This window comes from Trichosurus vulpecula, chromosome 3 (assembly GCF_011100635.1).
Source record: "Trichosurus vulpecula isolate mTriVul1 chromosome 3, mTriVul1.pri, whole genome shotgun sequence".
NCBI lineage: Eukaryota > Metazoa > Chordata > Mammalia > Diprotodontia > Phalangeridae > Trichosurus > Trichosurus vulpecula.
The window spans coordinates 60786531-60812146 of record NC_050575.1 but is presented as its reverse complement, the minus strand read 5'-3'; the positions used below and the strand labels follow the sequence as shown (position 1 = coordinate 60812146).

Sequence of the window (25616 nt, the reverse complement as noted above, 5' to 3'; positions counted from 1 at the left end):
AATCCAAGAAACCCATAAATCTTATTTTTAAAAATAAAATAAAAGTAACATATTTGTCAGAAATTACCTACCCCCTCTTGGTACAGTAGAGAAAGCATTGGACTAAGAGTCAAAAGAATGGGTTTCTATATCAAGTCCACTAAATAGCTGGATAAGGACCATCACTTGCTCTTTCTGAGATTCCAAACTGGACTCCTTACCATCCCCTAAACATATTACATGATTTTCAGCCAAGAGTAAACCAGGGGGATCATGTATACATGTTTCCTGGTTTCCTAACTGGGGCTAGGAACTAAGATTATGACAAAAACTCCCCAAACTAGTTACTTCATGGAGGTCTCTGACCTAAAGGGTTACCTTTCAGGGAGTTGCTCATGAGTGTCCAATTGCATTTTTCATAGCTGAGTCTGTATAAAATCCCTTGCAAGCACTAAGGCAGTCTGTGAGCCTGGTGGGTAGAAAAACGCGGTCGATGGGTTGTTATAATTGTTATATATAATTATATGTGACATAATATATATAATTACATACATACACATATAAAGCAAAGTAGGTATTTATTGATCAGGGAATGGCTGAACAAATGGTGGCGTGCAGATATAACAGAATGTTATTAAGAAGTAACAAATAAAGAATACGAAGAGACATAGGAACCAACATATGACTGTGGTGTGAAATACAGAGATGACATCTTCATTGGGATGATATCAGACCCACACAAGGTAATGGTGGTTTTGGTAGTACCCCTGAACTGTGATTAAGGCCCAATTAAAAATACTCTCCAGACTTCTTTGGCATCTCTGGGTAGGAACAAAATACTGGATAAAGATGTTCAGGAGGGAAGACAATGCCTCTGTGACTATCCTTTGTACTTCCTGATCAGTAGTGCTTTCCAAGTTCCCTAGAGAGATACCCTGGCAGTGGGTGCACGTAAGATGATCATTAGACATGAGTTCTTGAAAAAATCGACCTCCTTCGTAGAGAAAGAAGAGGGAACTATGTCAGCTGTGGTGAAACTATTTTAGTTTTAGGAAAGAATTCCACTTCAGTTTCAGCCACAGTCATGTCACCAGAAGATGAGTCTTTGGTCAGGTTCTGAGACAAAAATTATAACTGTACCCCAAACGGTGCGCTTCCAGCGAGTTGTCATTCTCAAGAGGTTCTGTCACCCTAGAAGACACGTGTTTGGTGACGAATATTACTGAGATGCTCTTACAGTGGCAGACAGCAGTCATAGAAAAGTGAGGAGAAAGACTCGGAGAGTCTGCATTTGGTGTTGTATATGTTAAAAATTGGAAATTCCATCTAGGTACTGAATAAACACTTTACGGGTGGGAGCATAAGGTGAGCTGAGGACTTTGGCCTCAACTTTTAAAACTTTAACCCAAGAGGAAGATGGAAAAGTTTCCAGCTCCTTTAATAGTTAGAAAAGGCACTTCTGGAAGGTACAGTGATTGTGATGTGATTGTGAGGTATGGTAGCTGGTAAAGATTCAAGGAAGCCGGGAGTTGAAGACCTAGTTTCAAACCTGCTTGTATCAATTGCAACGCAGTTCTTAGAACAGTGCCTGGCACATAATAAGCACTTAAATGCTTGTTTCCTTCCTATTGGCGTTAGAAATGGGTAAAGGGCAAAGGAATTAGAGGTAGAAACTAGCTTGGCCAATGTTTCTTCCTTGGATTTATTCATCCATGGGCTAAAGAAATTAGGAAGATTGAGGGAATTATTTTTTATTGCAAAAAAACAGACTCTAATGTCTAATAATAGAAGAATTATCCAATAAATTGTGGCATTTTAATTAAATAGAATACTATAATAAATTTTAAAAGGTATGAAGAACGTAAGTGCAACCCAGGGCTCAACAACCCAAATTTTAGGTTTATGTAAGTCAGGTTCAATCGTGGTCCTCCAAATTATACCTTTCTGGCTTGTTTTGCTCCCAGAGTTTCCCTTGGGAAATACCAAAATAAATCTCAGAATATACCTCATTTATCATATCTAATATCATATATCTAATCTAATTAGATTTGGGTAAAATAGCTTCCAAGTTACATGCTAGTTCACAGAAAATAGGTAAAATTTTGCAGTAGCCAATAGGTGATTGATATAATACTCTTTAAATGAGTCCCACTTTCCCCCCAAGGCTTTCTATACAGTGCCCTTAATCCAAAATATGCGCAATTAAGGGGTGCAGCGTATGGAGTGCAGGGCCTGAAGTTACAAAGATTCATCTTTCTGAGTTCAAATCCGACCTCAGACACTTCCTGGTTGTGTGATCCTGGGCAAGTCACTTCACCTTGTTTGCCTCAGTCTTCTCACCTGTAAAACGAACTGGAGAAAGAAGTGGCAAACCACTCTAGTATCTTTGCCAAGAAAAGCCCAAGTGGGGTCACAAAGAATCAGGTACAACTGAAACAACTGAAAGACAGCAACAACAACAACAAATTCAATGGGCCACCCTGAGATTTAGACTCCCCTCAGAAGAAAAAAGTGCCTGTCTCTAGAGAGGAAAACCCCTTCCCATCGGACCTGCCCAGTTCAGGTAACTCAGGGTAATAGCAAAGGACAAAGTCCAAGGCTTTTGCTACCTGACATGGTGGCTTAAGCCCTAGCTGCTATGCCAGCTCCAGGACCACCTGCTTAATACTTTTCCCCACAAGAGTCTGGCACTAATAACTCCCTTGGTCTCTCTAGAAGGCTGGAGCCTGGAGCTCTAAGAAATCGGTACTACCTAGGAAATTTCTCCTCTATCTAAGGATAGATAGAGTGGTTCCGGGGCTCTCAACTCTCAGTCCCATGGCTCTCCCCTCAATGGCTGCCATATCTCTTGGGCTGAGAAGTTACCCAACCACAGAATCAGATTCTCTGAGCTGCCCTGGGGTTGTAAGGTTCTACCACAGCCTTAGGATGCCACCTGTTGGACTAAGGAGATAAGAGACTGTGGGATTGTAATGTGTCTTTGTCCCAAGGTAACCAACAAAGGGTCCCAGAGGGGAAGAAAAGAAGCATTTATTGAGCACTTGCCAGTATCTTTGCCAATAAAACCCTGAATGGGGTTACGAAGAGTCAGACATGGATGGAACAACAGTTATGTGCCAGGCACTCTGTTAAACACTTTACAAATATCATTTCATTTTATCCTCCCTGTAATTATCCCCATTTTACAGCTGAGGAAGCTGATGCTGGAAAATGGTTAAATGACTTGCCCAGGGTCACACAGCCATTATTATTCCCATTTTACAGCAAGGAAACCGAGGCAACCAGAGGTTAAGTGACGCTCAGGATTACATAGCTAGTAAGCATCTGACTTCATTTAATCTGAACTTCCTGCTTCCAACCCAAGCCTTTATCCTCTGTCACTTAACTGCCTAAGAAAGGTTGGGCACATGTTCTCCGGTCCCAAGGCCTTGTCTCAGGCCTGTGCTCCAGCTCTCTCGGGGTCTCTCTGAAAGGGGAAAAGGGACCATAGGAAACTCAGCAACTGACTCCCTTTAACGGAACCAGTACAAAGGGGTGGCTTTGACATACAGAACTTTCAGCCTGCCAATCCCCAAATGACTTAAGGAGACGCTCATTCTCTAAGAGACAGACTCCAGTAGATGACCCCAATCTCCCAATAACATTCTCAATGGCTTCTCTCTCCTGGTTTTCCTCCTCCCTATCTGACCACTCCTTCTGTCTCCTTTACTGGAATCTCCTCTGGACTAAGCCTTATAACAACAGGTGACCCCCAGGACTCTTCTTTTCTTCATATAATTTCACTTGGTGATGCTCCCGTCAATTTAATCACCATTCTCAAATCTACCGTTCCTGCCTCAATCTTTCTTCTGACTCCAATCTTGCATCTCCAACTACCCTTCAGACATCTTAAATTCAATATGTCCAAAACAGAACTCATTATCTTTCCCCCTAACCTCCCCACACCCCACCCCATGATACCCTATTACTGTAGAGCAACACCATTCTCTCAGTCACTCAGGCTTGAAACCTAGGAGTCATCCTGAACTCTTTACTTTCTCTCCCCCGCCTCCTCCTCCTCTCCCATCCAAGGTATTGCTAAAACCTATTGATTTTACCCTTGCAGATTTAACCTTTGCAACATCTCTCAAATAAGCTCCTGGGACACTGCTGCCACTCTCATACAGGCCCCCACCATCTCACACCTGGATTGCTGCAATAGCCTGCTGGTGGCTCTTCCTGCTTCAATTCTCTTCCCTCTCCAATCCATTCTTCATTCAGCCTTTAAAGTGAGTTTCCTGAAGTGCAAGTCTGATTATGACATCCCTCTCAATAGACACCAATGGCTTCCTATTACCTCCCAAGAGCAAATACAAAATTCTCTGTTTGGCATTCAAAGCCCTTCATAAACTAGCCTCCTCCTACCTTTCCAGTCTTCTTTTACCTAACTCTTCAATGCCTCCTCTTTGATTCAGTGATGCTGACCTCCTGGCTGTTTCACGAACAAGCCCTCTCTAGGCTCTGGGCATTCTCTTTGTCTGAACCCCATGCCTGTAATGCTCTCTCTCCTTCACTCCTACTGCTTACTTCCCTGGCTTCCTTTAAGTCCCAACTAAAATCTCATCTTCTATAGGAAGTGTTCCCTAAACCTTCTTAATTCCAGTGGTCTCCCTCTTTGAATTATTTCCTATTTATTCACTTGCAAGTCATGGAATCACCTTCCTGATGACGTGGTCCTCTTCAGAAATGAAGGACAAACATTTATCCTGTATGTAGCTTGCTTCCTATATATTCGTTTCCATGTTGTTGCCCCATTAGATTGTAAGCTCCTTGAGGGCAGAGTCTGTCTTTTGCCCCTTTTTGTATCTCTAGTGCTTAGCACAGTCCCTGGCATATAGTAAGTGCTTAATAAATGTTTATTGATTGATTTAGTAATATTTACTAAATTTTACTAAATATTTACTTCATAGGAAGATACAGAAGGTTCACCATCCTGTGGGATCTTCAAGTTGACCAGACAACTGCCCCGAATAACCACTTACATAAGGAAATACAAAAATACCTTTATGAAATAATGCAAATTTGGGGGTGGGAAATAGAAACAGAAGAACAAACTACAGACTTGACCATATGAGGAAAATGAGTGGACAAAGAATTCTGATAGAGACTTGGAGTAAATCAACAAGCATTTATTAAATACTTACTGTATGCTATGACATTGCATGGGATGGATTTCACTTTTTAACTCTAGATAGTTGCAAAGTGAGTTTAATTGGTTATAGTGATATTCAATATTATTCATAATAGATCTTTCTTTTTCCTAAATGACTGAAAAGGTAGAAACGGCAGCTAGGTGGCGCAGTGGATAGAGTGCCTGGACTGAAGTCAGGAAGACTCATCTTCCAGAGTTAAAATTTGGCCTCAGACACTTACTAGTTAGGTGACCATGGGCAAGTCACTTAACCCTATTTGCCTCAGTTTCCTCATCTGTAAAATGAGCTAGAGAAGGAAACGGTAAACCACTCCAATATCTTTGCCAAGAAAACCCCAAATGGGGTCACAAAGAATCAAACACAACTGAAAATGACTGAACAGAAAGAAGTTCAGCTGTGTTTGACACTGGGTGTCTGATGGCCATTGTATTTGAGTCATCCTGTAAGCAAAACTTAAGTCATGTACCTTTATGTTTTCTGAGAGAGCTAGGTCTCTGTGACCTTAGTGAAAGGAGCTATATCATGATGCATACAGAACTTCCAAGGAAGATTGTTGGTGCTAGTGAATAGGTAGATACAGCTACCTTGGTGTGTCCAGACCCAAGTCACATTCTTAGAGTTTCTGCTTTTATTGGGGAAAAAATTCAAGCCTTTTCCAAGTGCTTGTTGAGTATAATAAGCAGGAAAAACAGGAGTCCAGTTCCTCAAAATCCTGATTATCTTGAAGCTTATAAAAATTGAAGGCAAATACTGGCAAGAAACACAAAAGTCTCTATAATCCTGCATTTCAAGTTCCCTGAGTTATCAACATTGTTGTGGATCCTCAGATGTTTCATCTCAGGATGGCGATCTGGTACCTCCAAAATGGAAATATCATCTGAGGAAGAAATAGCTCTTCAACTAGACAAAATATCCACGGTATTTGTGGGATGTAGGGTGTGCCCAGAGACCTAAACCCCCCCCCCATTATTTCTTATAGCACAATAGTATTCCATCACGATCATATATCACAATTTGTTCAGTTATTCTCTAATTGATGAGCATGCCCTCAATGTCTAATTCTTTGCCACCATAAAAAGAGCCGTTATTTTTGTACATATAGGTCCTTTTCCTTTTTCTTCGATCTTTTTGGGTTACAGACTCAGTAGTAGTGCTATTGCTGGTTTAAAGGGTACACACAGTTTTATAGCCCTTTGGACATAGTTCCAAATTGTTTTCCAGAATGGTTGAAACAATTCAAAAGGACCAAAAATCCAGCAGTGTACCTATTTTTCCCTCATCCCTCCCAGCATTTGTCATTTCTGACAGGTGTGAGGTGGTACTTCAGAGTTGTTTTAATTTGCATTTCTCTAATCAATAGAGATTTAGAGCATTTTTCATGACTATAGATAGCTTTGATGTCTTCTGAAAACTGCCTGTTCATACTTTTGACCATTTGTCCATTGGGGAATGGATCTTAATTTTACAAATTTGACTCAGTTCTATATTTAATATCTATTTCAGAAATGAAATGGAAAGACCTTTATGAAATTTTTCATCAGAGAAACGTGCTCTAAAAATTTTTGAAATCATTTCATTGTCTATGACATCTTTTAGCAAAACATTAGACATGACCGAAAAATGACTTAACCACAAGTTTCCCTGATTATCTCTTTTAATTAGATCTATTTCTGCTTTTGCTTTACCTGAGATCATGATTACTACCTCTGCCTTTTTTTTACCTTAGCTGAAGCTTATAAAATTCTGCCCCAGCCCTTTATTTTTACTCTGTGTGTCTTTCTGTTTCAAGTGTGTCTCTCATAAACAACATATTGTTGGATTCTGGTTTCTAATCCATTCTTCTATTTGCTTCCCCTTCCCATTCCCGCTCACAGTTATGATTACTAACTGTATTTCCCTTCATCCCATTATTTTCTGTTGTCCTTCCCCCTGCCCCCCACCATCCTGTCCTTCCTCAAAAGTCTATTTTGCTTCTTTAATCTTCCCTTAATCCACCCTCCTCTTTAATACCCTCCCTGCTTTCTCTTATCCCCATCCTCTCCTATTGGTAACTTACATTTCTATTCACAACTGAGTGTGTGTATGTATATTCTTCCTTCTTTGAACCAATTCCAATAAGAGTGAGATTCAAGCATTGCCTGAAACCACCACTCCCTCCATTTCCCCCTCCATTGTGAAAGTTCTTTCTTGTGCACCCTTTTTATGTGGGAAAATTTTCCCCATTCTATCTTCCCCTTCCTCCTTCTCCCAGTGCTTCCTTCTTTCTCAGATATCATGGAGCCACAGTCAGGATCATACAAGATTTAATGACTTCCACATTAAAGGAGCAGAGTGCTTGAAAAATGATATCTCAGAAGGCAAAGGAGCTAAGATTCCAACCAAGAATCACCTACTCAACAAAATTGAGTATAATCCTTCAAGGGGAAAAAATAGATATTTAATAAGATAAATGACTTCCAAGCATTCCTGATGAAAAGACCAGAACTGAATAGCAAATCTCACATTCAAATAGAAGGCTCAAGAGCATTCAAAGGTAAACATGAAGAAAGAGCAATCATAAGGGACTCGATAAAGTTAAACTGTTTATATTCCCATACGGGAAGATGATACATGCAATTATATCATTATGAGGCAGTTAAAAGGAGTTTACATAGACAGAAGGCATGAGTGCCAGTTGATTGTGTTGGAATGATCTCCAAAAATGTAATTTGATTAAACAAAGCTACTATGGTGGCAGGGAAGACTTAAAGACATAAACTCAAAAGAAGACAATAATATGAAAACAGCAACAAAAAAGTCTCAAAGAAAACTATTAACTGGATCCAAGCCCAAATGAGATAATGCCTGAGAGAGCCCTACCCCCTAACCATGGCTTCAGCATAGGACCTGAGGAATAACCAAAGGTGTTGCAATATTGAGGTTTGCTATCCAAAACTCCAGCCAAGAGAGTCCTATCCCAAAGAGAGACAGCACTTCAACAACAGAAGTGTCTAGAGACCATCCAGCCAGTGGCTAAGTTAACTTATGACATATTTGGCAGGGGGGGGGGAGATGGTGGTGGTAATGAATGATGATATATAGTCCAAAAAGTACATAGATCTCTATAGGCACCATAGTGTATATGGGAGAAGATCATAAATGAATTATATTATATATAACTCAGTAAAAGTATAAGTTGACAATCTTTATTGATAAATGGAATTTACCAGTTACAGGTCTAAGAAAAAAATAAAGTTTATTGTATTCAAACTTGCACTATATGCTGTTATATTCTCTACTCATGAGAATACATTCTGTATAAATGTTATATATAGCATCTGGAATAATCTACAGGGAATGCACATTTTCTTATTGGTGCAAACTCCATCAAGTGCTAGAATATTTCCTTTATTTTCTTCTTTTTGAGTAAGTGGGGGAAATGAAGAACATTCACCTCAAGAGCTAGGATTGGTGATAAGTAGGGTTGGTCATGGGAAAGCAAAAGCTTGAAGGGCTGAGACAACTAAGTGTTCTAGCCATGTCTTTCTTTTTTTTACTCTGGGGAGATGGCATCAAAATACCTGGAGTCTCTAGAAACCCAGTCTAGTCTGAAATAACTAGTAGACTGGGTGGCCAGGCTACAGAGTCATAATCAGTAACAGGAAGTTAGAGAAAGATAGAAAAAGAATATACTCCCTACTAATCCCCTACCCCCTTCAAGCCACAGAAAGGAGGCAAGGAACATTGTAAAGAGACAAGACTTGTAAAGGAAGGAGCCTCCGCCAAAAGTCCTTAATCAGTCTAGGGATTTCTATGCATCTTTTAGGAGTAGTTGTGAAGAGCTGCATGGAATAGTGGTTAAAGTTGGCCTTGAATCCAAGAAGACCTGGGCTGAAGTCCCATATACTGGCTATATGACCTTGAGCCAAGTCAGTTAACCTCAGGCAACTCTCTAAGACTCTTAAGTTTCAGAGAACATGCTGATCTGCATTGGCAGAGGGAATTTCCTCACCTGGGAGTTCCCTATACCAGTAAAGTCACAGGTTCAGTCCTTAACCAATCCCTTTAGAAGTGGTTTTCTTTCAAGAATTAATTTTTCTCCTTTTAATAAAGCTTTATTCTCTAATATTGGAACTGCAGAACTGCATGCTCACAAACCAGGAATTCATGTCATTGGGTCTGAGATACCATACACACACACACACACACACAAATATATATATATATATATATATATATATATGTATGTATGTATGTATGTGTATGTATGTACCTACTACATCCATATGTATGTATGTATGTGTATATGTGTGTGTGTGTGCATATATATATGGTCCCAGGTTTCCTGGATGGAAACTATATATGACTCTATGTCCCTATTGTACCTGGGCCCCCGCCATCATGAGGGTTATACATGTGCATTCTTTCTTCCAAGGTCTTTCCCAGCTCTGAAACTCTGCGATTTTATGATTCAAGCGACCTTATATTTCTTTTACCTTTTTCTGTTTACTCTTCTGCAGATTCTCCCTCTTGAAAACCAAATGAAGTATCCTAATCATTATGCTGTGATCCTGTACATGGTGATGCCCATCATCATTATTCTTTATGTCAGCCTGGGGACCCTGGGCTACATGAGATTTGGAGAAGACACTCAGGCCAGCATAACCCTCAACCTGCCCAACTGCTGGTATGTCCTAGGATAGGAAGGGAGGGAGACTATGAGGATGGAGCCAAGTAATGTATTCTGGGCTGCAGTTGGCCTTTTCTCACTGAAGAAGAGAGTAATCCATTAATCAACCAGAGATTAACCCAGGACCCTGGACAGGTCACTTAACCTATCTGGGCCTCAGTTTCCTCATTTGTAAAATGAGAGTTGGACCAGATGACCTCTACATTTCCTTCTGGCTCAAAATTTATGATTTTATGAATAGACTGATGTCAGCCTAAAAGGAGAGTGCACAAGGCTCATTTCTAGTCAACGTTTTTATAAATATTTAGATACAGAGATGGAATGCTTGTCAAATTTTAGATGGCACAAAGTTGGGAAGGTTATCTAAAAATTGCACAACAGAATTGGGATCCCAATCTAGATCTTGACAGGTATGCACTTGGTGGCTTGTGGAGGATGGATTGCAGTAGAGACAAGAAAAGGAGACCAATTGTTAAAAAAAAAAAGCCCGTTGTAATAGTCCAGGTGAGAGTTGGTAAGCATTTGAACTAAGGTAGAGCTGTGTGAGTAGTGAAAAGAGAATGGTGTTGCAACAATTCGGCTAGCAGCTGCTGTGGGGGTGAAAAACCAACACTAGTCCGACAACAAGAATGCTGCAAGCCCAGGTTCTTTTGATCTGCTTTCCTAAGGAAAGCAACATTATGGGGTTGACAATCTTACTTTAATCCAGCATATAAATATCATTCACTTAGTTCAGGGGAAAAAGCCAGCACCCTGAACTTCAGAGCAAATACAAACAAATTACAGACATCAACAGACAGACCTTGTCTGATTCAAATCTCAATGCTTAGTTACCAGAGTTTAACAAAGTCCAAACATCCGGGTTTACAAGCTGGAGGGCTCTTAACTACTGCTGCCCAAAGTCTCCCCATCAGCACATTGCCAAGAGTGAGAGCCCTAAGCAAATAGCTCTGTGTTCTCTTTTTATATACTCTTTAGCCGTCATCAAATGTCGTCTGAGTGACTAGAACTTAAGCTCTTACTATTGGCTCTGGTCTTAGCAACTCCCCTTAGGACCCTAGAGGCTTCATGCCCACCTCGGCTTAGCACCTAGTAGCTAGGGGTTTTGGACCTACTTGGGAGCAAAGATAAAATCAGACCTCCCTTCATTGGCCTTACCTTAGTTACCAATGCAATTGGATAAGATGTTGTAGAAATGGTGAGATTTGAAAACTGAATGAACATGTACGGGCTAGGGAGAGTGAAGATTCAAAGATAACACCAAGCTCAATCTGAGAGCTTGGAAAGATGGCAGTACCCTCAATAGAATTAGAGAAGTTTAGTGTGGGTGAATTTCAAGAAAAGGATTATTTTAAATATGTTCAGTTTGATATGTGTATGGGACATACGATTTCAAATGTCAAAATCATGATAAGGAGACAGACTGGAGTTGGATATATAGATCTAGGGATAATCTGAATATACAGGACAATGAAACCCATGAGATTTGATGAGGTTACCAAATGAATTTAAAAAGAAGAGGACCTAGGACAGAACTTTGGGGTACACCCAAAGATAAGAGACATTTAGATGAGGAGCCAGCAAAGGAGACTGAGAAGGAGCAGACAGAGTAGTAGTATAAAAACCCAAGGAGGATAGTGTGGTCATCAATGTCATATGTTGTAGAGAGGTTAAAAAAAGTGACAACTGGGGTAAAGATGATCAGATTTGGCAACCAAGAGATCACTGGTGACTTTGAAGAAAGCAATTTCAGTTGAGTGATGAGGTTGGAAGCCAGATTGCAAAAGACTGAAAAGTGAGCATAGGCAACCAGTGTAGAAAGACTTTTCTAGAAGTTTGGTTAGAAATGGAGGAAAGGTATAGAATGATAGTTCAGGGGATGGCAGGGTCTAGTAAAGGTTTTTTTTTTTTGAGGATATTGGAGACTTAAACATGTTCATTGACAAAAGAGGGGAAAATTGGTAAATAGGGATAGAGTGAAGATTGGAGAGAGGGTGAATAATTGAGAGGCCAGTCTATTGGAGAAGAGAGAAAAGGCTAAGATGAAGGACATATAGAGAGGTTTACCTTGGCAAGACAAAGGACCATCTTGTTATGAGAGACTGAAGTAAAGGAAGAGACAGTAGGGTGAGGAGGAGGATATCAAGAGCTTTTAAGATGAAGAGAAGAGGGAACTTACTGTGAATGGCCTTTATTTTCTCAACAAAGTATGAGGCGAGTCCCTCAGTTGAGAGGCGATGGGGTAGGAGTAAGGAAAGTGGTTGGCATTGCATCATAAATGATACTAATAATCCCACTGATGCCACATCACATTTAATTAAATTTGTTCTTGCCAAACCATGAGGTGTTTTGAGGAAGCAAAAAAAGGTTTGGAGCGGTGCCTGTGGGGAGTGGGATAGATGATCAATTAGGGAGAAGAAGGATTGCTTTGCAGCACTGAGGTCCTACTTGAGATCTAATAATGTAAATTTGTAGTGAAACTGGCTGAGCTAAATTGTGTGACTTCCTCTACTTCTATTCAAAAGCATTTGAGTAGGAATGGAGGAGACTGGTAGGAATAATCTAAGAATGAGTAGTGAGAGGACAAAGAGGTAAGAGAAGGAAAGGACAATGTTTAATTGAAATGACTAATTGTAGGGTTTAGATTGGTAAAGAAAGTGAAGTCAGAGCAGAGTCATGAACTGAGAAAGTACAGAGGTGTGAAGGGATTGGAAGTCAAAATGAGGATAAGGAATGGGTTTGAGGGGCAGCTAGGTGGTGCAGGGAGTAGAGCACCGGCCCTGGAGTCAGGAGGACCTTAGTTCAAATCCGGCTTCAGACATGTGACACACTTACTAGCTGTGTGACCTCGGGCAAGTCACTTAATCCCAATTGCCCTGCCCCCCCAAAAAACTAAAAGGAATAGGTTTGAGAGGGGGTGAGGCATAAGATATGGAATGAGAGGAGCTTATGCCCAGAGAGAAGAATGTCAGAAGTTGTTGGAGGTTTTTTAATCATGAATTTGAAACACTTGTTGCAAGATCTAGGGTGTGATCACCGTTGGTGGAGGATACTGTAGAGTAAAAAATAAGCCATAGAGTGGGAAACTGAGGAATCAAGAAGTTAAGCTGTTTGAAGGACCGCTGACACATATGTTGAAGTCCTCCAATAATAATGTCAGGAGTTGGGGAGGAAAAAAGGACAGTAATCCAGGTACTGAACTCCTAGAGAAAAGAGGGAATGTGACCTGAGATTTGGAAGAAAAAATAGCCTCCATGATCTAGATTGAGAGATGAATATTTTGTTAACTTCCCAGAAAGCAGTTGTTGAGTGATGGTGGCACAGGGAGAACCCAGAACTAGAAGTGAGGCACAGAGAGAAAGGGGATGATCTAACTCCTTGTAAATACTCCCCTCCTTCCTAACCTTGCCCCATCCTGAAACCACTAAGCAGAAAAAGTCTAAGCCTTATTATGTGGGGCAAGCTTTTAAATATGTGTGATCATGGTTCCCTAAGTATTTTCTTCTTATCCCACATTTTTATCCCTACATTTGCTCCTTTTATGACATATTCGTTTTCAGTCACCTTCCCTTTATGGTTAGCCTCTTCTGAATACACTCTACACCATTGACGTCCTTCCTAATATGTGATTCCCAGAACTGGATACGGTACTCCATCTGTGATGTGACCAGGGTTTGGTCAATGGGAATAGCCTATCCCTTGCTTGGGACATTAGACTACTATTGATTCAGCCTTATGACTAGAAGCCAGGTCTCCTGACTCCTAATCCACTTAGATTGGGAGTAGAATAGAATAGAAACCCCTTTCTATTTTCCCAAGATCATAAATGATACCCACTGATACCACACGATATTGGGTTCAATCTGTTCTTGCCATATGAGCCTTAGGACCAGAGTCATGCTAGGATCTTGGGAGGATTTTCTGAAACAAGCTGACCATCTGCGTTCTGTCTTCAGGTTATATCAGTCTGTCAAGATGCTCTACTCCGTCGGGATTTTTTTCACCTACGCCCTGCAGTTCTATATTCCTGCAGAGATCATCATCCCTCTTGTCATCTCCTGGGTACCAGAACAATGGGAACTGTTGGTTGACTTGTCTGTCCGTGCAATCATGGTCTGTATGACATGTGAGTAGAAAGCAGGATGCATTTTTTTATTGAGGTACTTACTTCACATCAGCTCAGTATTAGTTTCTCTGTCTGTAAAATGAGAGGGCTATACCACTACAAAGTCTATCCCAGCCAAGGTCCCCTTCAGCTCCATCATTCTATAGTTTTGATTGCTCTGTAAAGACTAGATTGAAGAGGAAAGTGGTACCATGACCATTTAGGAAGCTATTGCAGTAGTCTATGGAAGTGGCAGGGAGGGGTGGGGGTGGGGGGACAAGGACCTAAACTGTAGTGTGGTGAAGAATGAGAGAACAGGAGGTAGAACCAACACAATTTAGCAGTTAGATAGATTTGGGGGATGAGGGAAAAGGAAGAACCACAGGTGACAGCTCCACAGAAAGAGCTTGGGGAGAAAAAATAGATTTGAGGTAGAAACAGGATTTCCATTTTGGACCTGTTGAATTTCAGATGCCCACAGGAGGTCCAATTAAAGAAACCTAGTAGTCAATTTAGCAGGACTGAAATTCAGGAGGTAAAGTAGGAATGCACATAAGGATTTGATAATTATCTCTGGATAAATATAAAAGAGTACAAGAGGAGAAAAAAGAAACAGATTCAGGACAGAGCCTCAGAAGGCAATCACACTTCTTGTTGTTCAGTCATTTCTGACTTGTCTGACACTTCATTTGGGATTTTCCTTTTTCCCTCAACAATCTTTAAGATATTTTAAGTCCCACATAAGTTTTCTCACTTAGGCAGCTTGGTGTTGCAGTAGATAGAGTGCTGAACTTAGAGGCAAGAAGATCTGAGTTCAAGTTTGGCCACAGATACTTCAGTTGTCTTTTCAGTCATATCTAACTTTGTGACTTTGTTTGGGGTTTTCTTGGCAAAGATACAGCTCATTTTATAGATGAGGAAACTGAGGCAAATAGGGTTAAATGGCTTGCCCAGGGTCACCTAGGTAGTTTCTGAGGCCAGATTTAAGTCAGGAAGAAGTCTTCCTGACTCCACATGCCAGCACTATCCACTCGGCCACCTACCTAGCTGCCCAGGCAGTCATCCTTAAATGATGGCAGGTCCAGCAAAGATCCAGGGTAGGAGACTGACAAACAGACGTGTACAGTAAAATAGAAAGCCTTGTCATGAGAGACAAAGAAGAGGGTATTCAGGAGAGGTCGATCACTAGTATCAACACTGGCAGAGGATCAGGGCTGAGAAAAGGCTGTCCAATTCAGCAATCAAGAAAACCTTTAAGAAAGTATTTTTGGCTGAGTGATCACATTAGAAAGTTGATTATGAGAAGCTGAAGAGTGAGTAGGTAGTAAGGAAATGGAGTCAGTGAGTATGGATGATGCTCTCCAGGAACTTGGCAGTGAAAGGGAAGAGAGACATAGTATGATAATTTGACAGGTGGGTAGAGTTGAATGAACTTTTTATTTTTAAGGCTAGGAAGACATGAGCATGTTTATAGGTACTGGGGAAGGGAACCAGTAGATGGGAAGAGAGTGAAAGCAGAGGTGGTGACCTTTTTGCAAATTAAACTGAAAGTCCGCACAATGGCTTATAGTGATCCTTGGTTGCAGGGACCAAGAAGCACCTGTCTTTTCTCTATTTCCCTTTTCATTTGGCTCTCACCTTGAAGTTGGGCAAGTAGAAAGGGTGGCCTTAGACTAATTTATTTAGTTCTTAATCAGTAAAGAACAATTAGTGCAATGGATGTATAGGATCCCCTTTTTCCTCAGAAAAATCAGACAGAGTTATGAACCCACTCCAGGCTCAGCAGTAGTCCTTAGAAGAAAGACTGATAGGTATTAAACATGAAAGAAATGCAAGGGGCAGAAATGTGGTCTCTTCCCACTAAGGAAAAGACTAATCTAACTTGAGAAAGGCTCATAGTTCAAAGGCTGTTAGAGACAGAAGTGGATCTTAGAACATAAAGCATGAAACATCAGAGCTGGTAGAACTTGTTAAAACAGACTGAAAGAATCGAACAAGAAGGAACCTAAATAGGACTATCTGGTCTAACCCCCTCATTTTAATACGGTAAGTGGACAGCACACATAGATTCTGATGATTGAAGAGGGTAACGGTACTACCACTTTCAGATGGAGCTTGGAGCAAATTAATTTTGGTCCCTAGGCAAGTAGCACAAAATGTACAATCAAATCAACCTTTTATTCCAGGATGTTAAAAATAATACAAGTAAATATAACAAATTCAACTGAGTAAGTAAGAGGGCAATCAGTTATGTTGGTGGCTCACAGAATAGTTATTTTTAGCGCTATCAATCGGCCAATTCTTCTTGCTAACTGGTTGTTTCTCTTAAAGCTCAGCTGTTTCTGATGAGCAAGTAAGTGCATGCGTTTAATTTTTGTGGCCTCTAAACTGATGCCCTGGACCAAAGCACTGATTGTTCTGCTCTAGGTATAGCTCTGTAGTGAACCATTTACAACCATATGGTTGTACATTTATCTCTGTTCCATTGTTAAAGGAGTCTTCCCTCTAAGGGTTCTCTTCTGGTCATGTGGTCATCATTTGAGGAACAGCCTCTCTTCCTGGAAAAGGGCAAGATTTTCTTTCTGTTGAATGAGTCTGAATGTCTTGGTGGATTTCAATGGCAAGAAGCAGGTGTGAGAAAGACCACAGCAGCCAATTCTTATCTTCCTTTTCAATCCCAGCTCTTTGACGATGACTCTATGTAGGCTTTAGGTAGCAGTTTTCTTTGGTACTAGCACAATCCTGAACCTCTGCAATTTTCCTCTAACAGATATATTTGCCATGATGATCCCCCAAATGGAGCTGGTCGTTGCGCTGCTGGGTTCCGCAAGCTGTAGTGCTCTGGCTCTGATCATCCCACCACTCCTGGAGATCTGTACCTATTACTTGGATGGTTTAAGCTACTTCACCATTATTAAGGATATCTTTATCAGTACCCTGGGCATTCTTGGGTGTATAATGGGAACCTACCAAGCCTTCTATGAAATAATCTACCAGAACTTTTTCCTTTCCTCACAAAATTTCACCAGGGCCTTCGTGTAATTATCTACTTTTACTTCAACATCTTTCCTCTCACCCCACATTCCTGTACTGGGATTTTAAATTGTTATTATACACACTTCACTCCTGAATTCCTGCTGCATGTCAGTGATTTTTTCTCTTCTACGTCAAGCTTAAAACCTAGACTCTAGATGTTACCATAATATTCTAAGAGACAAAGCAATAGAGCTATGGGAGCATGAAGTCTATAACAATTGATGCCCATAGAATTAAAGGGAGCATCTACTTTCTCCAATTCTGAGGATACCTACAGTTAGTATATTAAAGCAGATACTCATAGCCATGCTCTAGACGACATTCTGGACGGGGATTCCTTAACTAGTCATTCCGTTGCAGTTACAGAGTCAGTTGTCTTCAGAGAAAGGAGAAAAAGAGCTAGGCAAGTCTTTGTGTCAGAGCAAATGTCAGTCAGAGAAGAAGAGGTGTCTTTTCTGGATGACTGTCCCATTTGTATGCCACTTGGAAAGTCTTGTACGGTGCTGAAAGCTGCCTGAGGTCTTAGGAGCAAACTATGCCAAAGGACTGCTCAACTATAATTCTTGTGTGGGCAGTGACACCTGCATCATTAAAAAACTACTTCTGAGTCCTTCCCTTTTTTCTTGAGCATGTATATGGCAGACATCAGGGGACCCTGGCACTCAAAAGAGCTGTCAGCAAGAGCCCAGGCTCTAGGGAGCCCTGCCAATAAGACTTTAAGTGCATGCCTGTTTGTTATCTGAGGTTCAACCCAGCTGTGCTTCATAAAAGATCATCATCACAAGGATGGCTACTGGGGAGATGAGCTTCCACGGTTATAGTCATGAAAGACTGAGGTCTACTGAGGTGTGGGAGAGTCAGAATCTTCATGGGTGGAGAGAATACAAAGTGATAAAATCACTCAGGCCTCTGAGAAAGGATATGTTGAAGTAATGTCAATCTTCAGTGATTCAAGCTATTGGGGAATCCAGGCAGCTCAATGGATAAAGCATTGAACTTGGAGTCAGGAAGACCTGAGTTCAAATCTGTCCTCAGACTCTTTTTTGGGGGGGGGGGCAGGGGAGAGCAGAGGGGAAGGCAGGGCAATTGGGGTTGAGTGACTTGCCCTAGATCACACAGCTAGTAAATGTGTCAAGTGTCTGAGGTTGGATTTGAACTCAGATCCTCCTGACTCGAGGGCTGGTGCTCTACTCACTGCACCACCTAGCTGCCCCTGTCCTCAGACTCTTACTAACTATATGACTTTGGGCAAGTGACTTAACTGCTGTCTGCCTCAGTTTCCTCAACTGTAAAGCAGGGAAAATACCAGCACCTACCTTGCAGGATTGTTGTGAAGCTCAAATGAAGTAAAATTTGTAAAGCACTTAACACAGTCCCTGGCACATAGTAAGCACTATATAAATGCTATTAATATTGCTATGGCCTTAAGAGTCTGTTTGTCTTCCCTACCACACTTCCTGCAACCTCCAATATTCTCATCCTCACCTGAGAGGAATAGAAGCCACTTGCATAAGGTGTCCAAGACATAAATGAGTTAGAAAGAAAACTTTAGACTTCAGGCCTAGGGTAAAACCAACAGAGAGGTAGGTATAGTTTCTTCTGGCAGAGCAATAAAAATAGGAGAAAGAAGAAGAAAATGAAAAGGATCATGGGGTCATGGATGAGAAATTTAGAGAAGGGAAGAGGAATACATTGAGGTAAAGAGGGGGATGGAGGAGAAAGGAAGATCAGGGAATTATCTTACAATGTACAAGCAGACACCTACGCAAACAAAGGTGGGGAACACCTGACACTTCAACCTCATTCTCTCTTGAACTAATCAAAAGAGAGAACATACATATGCCCACATGGAGATGAATGGAGAACTATATCTCACTCAACAAAGAAATAGGATGGAAGGGGGGGAAGGAAGAAGAGGGAATTAGAGGGAGGTTGGAATAAGGGAAGGATTAGGCCCAAACAAAACAAACTCTTTTATTTATATTTATAGCTTTTTGAGGTGGCAAAGAATGGGAATCAGAGAGGGTGCCCATAAATTGGAAAATGATTAAACAAGTTATGGTATATACATGTGACAAAATATTAGTGTGCTAGAAGACATGAAGGGGGTGGTTTTGGAGACAGCTGGGAAGATTTTTATGAATATATGATGCAGACTGATGTGAATGAAGCTAGAATTTATACAGTGATAACAAAATGGTAAAGATAAACAGCTTTGAAGGATTTGGGAGCTCTGATCAATGGTGATTCCAGACTAATGATGAAACATGCTATCTACCTCTTGAGAGAGCCGAAAGACTCAACAGAAACATTTTTCGGACATGACCAATGTATTAATTTGTTTTGCTTGATTATACATGTTTGTACCATGTTTTTCTTTCCTTCTCACTTAGGGTAAGGGAAGGGATATGCAGAGAGGAATGGAAGGCAGATTTTTGCTGATTGGAAAAAAATTTTTTTAAAGATTAAAAAAAAAAAGAAAGCATCTACTATGTACTATGCACATAGCACACTGTGCTATGTAACATGATACAAAGAAAGGCAAAATAGTCCCGGCTCTCAAGGAATGTACATTCTAAGGCAGGAGACATATAAATATCCAGGTATATATGCGATATGTAAAGCATAGATGAAAGGTAATCTGAGGGGGGAAGGCATCAGCAGCTAGGGGGACCAGGAAAAGGCTTCCATAAAATATAGGATCAAGCTGAATCTTGAAGGAATCCAAGGATATTAAGAGGCAAAGGTGAGGAGATAAATCAGGGGTTCTTAAACACGGGCTACATTGACCCTGAATTCTATTTCAACATAATTAGTTTCCCTTGTAATTATATATATTTTTTATATTATGCATTTTAAAACATTATTCTGAAAAGGAATTCATAAGCTTCACCAGACTGCCAAAGGGGCCTAAAGAGCCACACACATCTCCATCCCTCTGCTTCATCCATTCCCCTCCCCAACACCCCACCCCAAAAAAGCTAAACAGGAGAAATGGTGCTACAGCCTTCTGACTTTAAGCATGCACCTTCTATCCTCGCAATAAAACAGATCCAGACTAACACATCTCTCCATTCCCCTGCATCTTCCTCAGGGGCCTTGGGACCTTGTTCATTGAGCTCTGAATTTATAGGCTTATTAGCATAGTGCAAAAATATCTTGTGATCTGGGAAATGGGATAAGAAACTATTTCTCTTCACACCATGACTGTTATGGATATGTTCTACATGACTACACGTGTATAACCTATATCTAATTGCTTGCCTTCTTAATGGGGGGGGGGGATGAGAAGGGAGAAAGGAAGAGAATTTGGAACTCAAAAGTTTTAAAAGCGAATGTTAAAAATTGTTTTTACATGTAACTGGGGGCAGCTAGGTGGCACAGCGAGTAGAACACTGGCCCTGGAGTCAGGAGGACCTGAGTTCAAATGTGACCTCAGACACTTGACACGCTTACTAGCTATGTGACCTTGGGCAAGTCAATCCCAGTTGCCCTGCCATCCCCCCTCAAAAAAAAATAGTCCCAGAATCCTAGAATTCCAGAGTCTAAAGGAACCCTAGATGTCACCTGTACCAACTCTCCTCCATATGCAGAAACTCCCTCAATAGCATCCCTAACGTCTGGTCACTCTCTGCTTGGGGCAGCTAGGTGGCACAGTGAGTGGCGCACCAGACCTGGAGTCAGGAGGACCTGAGTTCAAATCCAGGCTCAGATACGTATTAGCTGTGTGACCCTGGGTACATCACTTAACCCTGACTGCCTCCCCCCCAAAAAAAAATTAACTTGAGGGGATGTGGTCAACATTAAATCTTGGGAAAGAGAAATTTGGTATAATGCATAGAGCTGACCATGAAGCCAGAGATACATGGGTTCAAGTCCTGCCTGACTTGTACTAACTGGGAGACAATTGACAAATCACAACCTCTCAGTGCTTCCAAACAACAATAAAATGATTAGACAGAAATTGTTGATCTGGGGGGGCGGAGCCAATATGGCAGCTGGAAAGCAAGGACTTGCTTAAGCTCCCTCCCAGGTCCCTCCAAACACCTATGAAATACCTATTAAAAATGGCTCTGAACCAATTCTAGAGCTGCAGAACCCATGAAATAACAAAGCAAAGTAGGGCTCCAGCCCAGGACAGCCTGGATGGTTGCTAGGAAGGGTCTACCACATGGAACTGGGAGCGGAGCGGAGGAGAGCCCAGTGTGGCCCATGCAAAGAACAACCAGACCAAGAGCCAGGTGGAACAGGCCCTAGTGCCCTGAATCAGTGAGCTGTGGCAGTTACCAGAAAAATCAACCCACAAACACCAAAGACAACAGAGAAGGTTAGTGGGAAAAGCTATAGGAGAGAGCATGAAAAGAGTTCATGGTTTGGCCACCGCCCCGGGGGCAGCAAGGCTGCTTACAGAGCTACAGCTTCAGTTGCCTCTGGCCCCAGGCCCACCTGGTGGGAGGAATTAAACTGCGAATTAGAACAGGAGTGCAAAGCCTGCTTTGCCCTGCCTGGATCTGGGCCGCAATCCTGGTTGGTGGTTCTTGGGGGAGAAGGAGCACTGGTGTGGCAGAGCTTGCTGTGTAGAAGTAGCTCTGAAAATAGCAGCGCAGCCCCTCAAGCTTGGGACAAAGTACTCTCTACTCTACAAGCAGTCATACGCCAACGAAAAGCTCAAGGGTCAAGTAGTTGGCTGGGAACATGAACAGGCAGCAAAAACAGTCCCAGATTCAGACGCAGACTTTGGAATCTTTTTTTGGTGACAAAGAAGACCAAAGCATACAGCCAGAAGAAGTCAACAAAGTCGAAAAGCCTACATCAAAAGCCTCAAAGGAAAACATGAACTGGTCTCAGGCCATTGGAAGAGCTCAAAAAGGAGTTGGAAAAGCAAGTTAGAAAAGTAGAGGAAAAATTGGGAAGAGAAATGAGAGTGATGTGAGAAAACCATGAAAAACAAGTCAATGACTTGCTAAAGGAGACCCCCCAAAAAATACTGAAGAAAAAACACCTTAAAAAATAAACTAACTCAAATGGCAAAAGACCTCCAAAAAGCCTATGAGGAGAAGAATGCTTTGAAAGGCAGAATTAGCCAAATAGAAAAGGTCCAAAAGACCACTGAAGAAAATGCTACCTTAAAAATTAGATTGGGGCAAGTGGAAGCTAGTGACTTTATGAGAAATTAAGATATTATAAAACAGAACCAAAGGAATGAAAAAATGGAAGACAATGTTAAATATCTCATTGGAAAAACCACTGACCTGGAAAATAGATCCAGGAGAGATAATTTAAAAATTATTGGACTACCTGAAAGCCATGATCAAAAAAAGAGCCTAGATATCATCTTTCAAGAAATTATCAAGGAAAACTGCCCTGATATTCTAGAAACAGGGGGTAAAATAGAAATTGAAAGAATCCATAGATCACCTCCTGAAAAAGATCCCAAAAAGAAAACTCCTAGGAATATTGTCACCAAATTCCAGAGCTCCCAGATCAAGGAGAATATACTGCAAGCAGCCAGAAATAAACAATTTGAGTATTATGGAAGCACAATCAGAATAACCCAAGATTTAGCAGCTTCTACATTAAGGGACTGAAGGGCTTGGAATATTATATTCTGAAGGTTAATGGAGCTAGGATTAAAACCAAGAATCACCTACCCAGCAAAACTGAGTATAATACTCCGAGGCAAAATACGTACTTTCAATAAAATAGAGGACTTTCAAGCTTTCTTAGTGAAAAGACCAGAACTGAATAGAAAATTTGACTTTCAAACCCAAGAATCAAGAGAAGCATGAAAAGGTAACCAAGAAAGAGAAATCATAAGGGACTTACTAAAGTTGAACTGTTTTGTTTAAATTCCTACATGGAAAGATGATGTGTGTAATTCATGACACCTCAGTATTAGGGTAGCTGAAGAGAATATACAGATAGATAGATAGATAGATAGATAGATAGATAGATAGATAGATAGATAGATAGATAGATGGCACAGGGTAAGTTGAATATGAAGGGATGATATCTAAAAAAATAAAATCAAATTAAAGGATGAGAGAGGAATACATTGAGAAAGGGAGAGATAGAATGGGGTAAATTATCTCAGTGTCAAGAAAAAGCAGTTCTTTTGGAAGGGAAGAGGGGGCAGGTGAAGGGGAATGAGTGAATCTTGCTCTCATTGAATTTGACTTGAGGAGGGAATAACATACACACTCAATTGAGTATCTTACCCCACAGGAAAGAAGGAGGAAGGGGACCAAAAAAGGGGGGCAATAGAAGGGAGGGCAAATAGGGGGAGGAGGTAATCAAAAGCAAATACTTTCGAAAAGGGACAGGGTCAAGGGAGAAAATTGAATAAAGGGGGACTGGATAGGAGGGAGCAAAATATAGTTAGTCTTTCACAACACGAGTATTGTGAAGGGGTTTTACATAATGATACACGTGTGACCTATGTTGAATTGCTTGCCTTCTTAGGGAGGGTGGGTGGGAAGGAAAGAGGGGAGAGAATTTGGAACTCAAAGTTTTAAAAGCAGATGTTCAAAAAAAAAGTTGTTTTTGCATGGAACTGGGAAATAAGATATACAGGCAATGGGGCCTAGAAATCCATCTTGCCCTACAAGAAAGTAAGGGAAAAGGGGATGGGGAGGAGTGGGGTGACAGAAGGGAGGGCTGAATGGGGAATGGGGCAATCAGAATATATGCCATCTTGGAGTGGGGGGGAGGGTAGAAATGGGGAGAAAATTTGCAATTCAAAATCAATGCTGAAAACTAAAATTATTAAATAAATAATTTTTCAAAAAGAAATTGTTGATCTGCACTGAGGGGAGTTTTCACACCAAGATCTTCCCAAAATGATAGTCACAGATCTCCATCTACCCCATTTTTAAAAACAAAATTCACAATTGGGAATCTTATTGTCCCTTAGTAGAATCAGATTCTCACTTCTGAACCTAATTATTCATTGGAGACACTAGGTTAATTGTTGTCTTTTCAAAGACTTTGGAATGTGGTGTAGTCACCAACTGCTTGGTTAGTTGGTTTCATCCTGCAGGCCTGCAGATCAAGTAAGGCAGATACTATTATAGTAGAAAGTGGGAGTGAAATCTTATTTGCCATTGAATCATAGTATGACTTTGAGAAGTCCTTTCCCTTCCTCCTCTGGTCTTCATTTTGCCCACTTATAAAATGAAGGAGTTGGATGCCATTCTAAAACAAGTAGTCTAAGTTGAGTGTTGAAGGATGCATGTTCAGAAAGGAAAGGCAGTAGCAATGGGAATCCAGAAGATGGCGACAATGAGCCAAATCTGAGATCGGCTTAGGGGAAAGCGGAGTTACCAGGGCAACAAGCAGTGATAGATATACTAAACCATGATGGAGAAACAGTGATAAAAGGAGACTGGACTACTTTCTACTGCAAAGGAACCTAAGACAAAGGAGAAGCAGATGAGCAGGCGCCACACAACTGGCAATTTTGGATGGCAAAGCCCGGTGCTGGCTCTTTTCTCCTACCAGACTGGGAATCCAAGAAGATCCAGACCTTGCTGCCTCCTGTATCCCCAGAGTGAATCAATACTCAAGAACTAGTTGGTTGGTTAGTTTGTGAGCCAGGACTGAGCTGCAGGGAATGCAATATAAGTATGGTATTCAAATTTAATTCAAAGTCTTCCATAACCAGGCCCATTCATAAAATCATTAAATCAGAACTGGGATAACTGAGGTTACCTAGCTCAAATTTTAGCTGAAATAGGAATATATAAATAATCAGCCCAGATGATGCTGTACAGCACAGAAGCTTTGGCCTTGAAGTCAGAGGTCTTAGGTTCAAATCCCACCTGACAATTACTCCTTGTATAACCTTGAAGAAGGCACTTAACTTCCCTTTTTGAGGGAGAAAAGAAACCCAGGGATGTAGGAATCCCAAGCCAAAGTTCCCAGGCCACCTGGAACGAATTCGCAGACCCAAGCATTCTTTAAATCAAGGAGGCAAAGATTTATTACGTTTTACAGTGGGCAAGAGTTCTTAGGGAAACTGCAATCTTACAGGGATACAGGGAAAGTTTAAGTACAAGATTTGGGGGTGAAACCTGTCAATTAGGTGTTTTGGGGTGGGATTAGGGAGTGGTTAAGGGGTGGTCAGTTCTTAAAGGAACATGCACTTTTTGTATCTACTGTGCAGGTATCTTACCCAGAGTTCACTGGGAAACAGCCCAGGGAGGGGGGTGTTAGGTAGAGGTGTGGTTTTGACTGTGAAACATCACTAAGTCACCAAAAGTTCATGGCTGATAGGGAATATCCAGCTGGATTGCATCACATGTCTTGTTAGTCAAGATTAATGAATGGGAGTATACATTTGACTATGTCTAGGATATATGTTAGACTCAGTGTATAGTCAATTATCAGCATCCGGAATCAATTTATAATTGGGCATAGCTGCTTACTGAGTTAGAAGAGATAAGTTAGTTGGGGCATGCTGCCCTTTAGCTAGAGAGACTGCTAGGGCCAATGCTTTGAAGCTAGGGAGAGATGTGATTTTAGAACTGGAGTACAGGCACCCAAGCAGAGGCTGTTAGAATTAGGGTCCAAACACAAGCACCCCATCACCCTGAGAACCCAGTTCCCCCTCCCTTTTCCCAATGCCATAGAGACC

General features: G+C 41.2%; 1 protein-coding gene across 1 annotated transcript in view; it reads left to right on the top strand.

Moving 5' to 3' along the window:
- LOC118843556 (proton-coupled amino acid transporter 1-like) overlaps positions 1-16987 on the top strand; it is a 39848-nt gene extending 22861 nt beyond the window's left edge. The window contains exons 7-9 of the mRNA XM_036751241.1: positions 9671-9837; positions 13797-13966; positions 16716-16987. Coding sequence (XP_036607136.1) covers positions 9671-9837; positions 13797-13966; positions 16716-16987 — 609 coding nt within the window. The remainder of the gene's footprint in view (positions 1-9670; positions 9838-13796; positions 13967-16715) is intronic.
- Positions 16988-25616: the final 8629 nt, after the last annotated feature.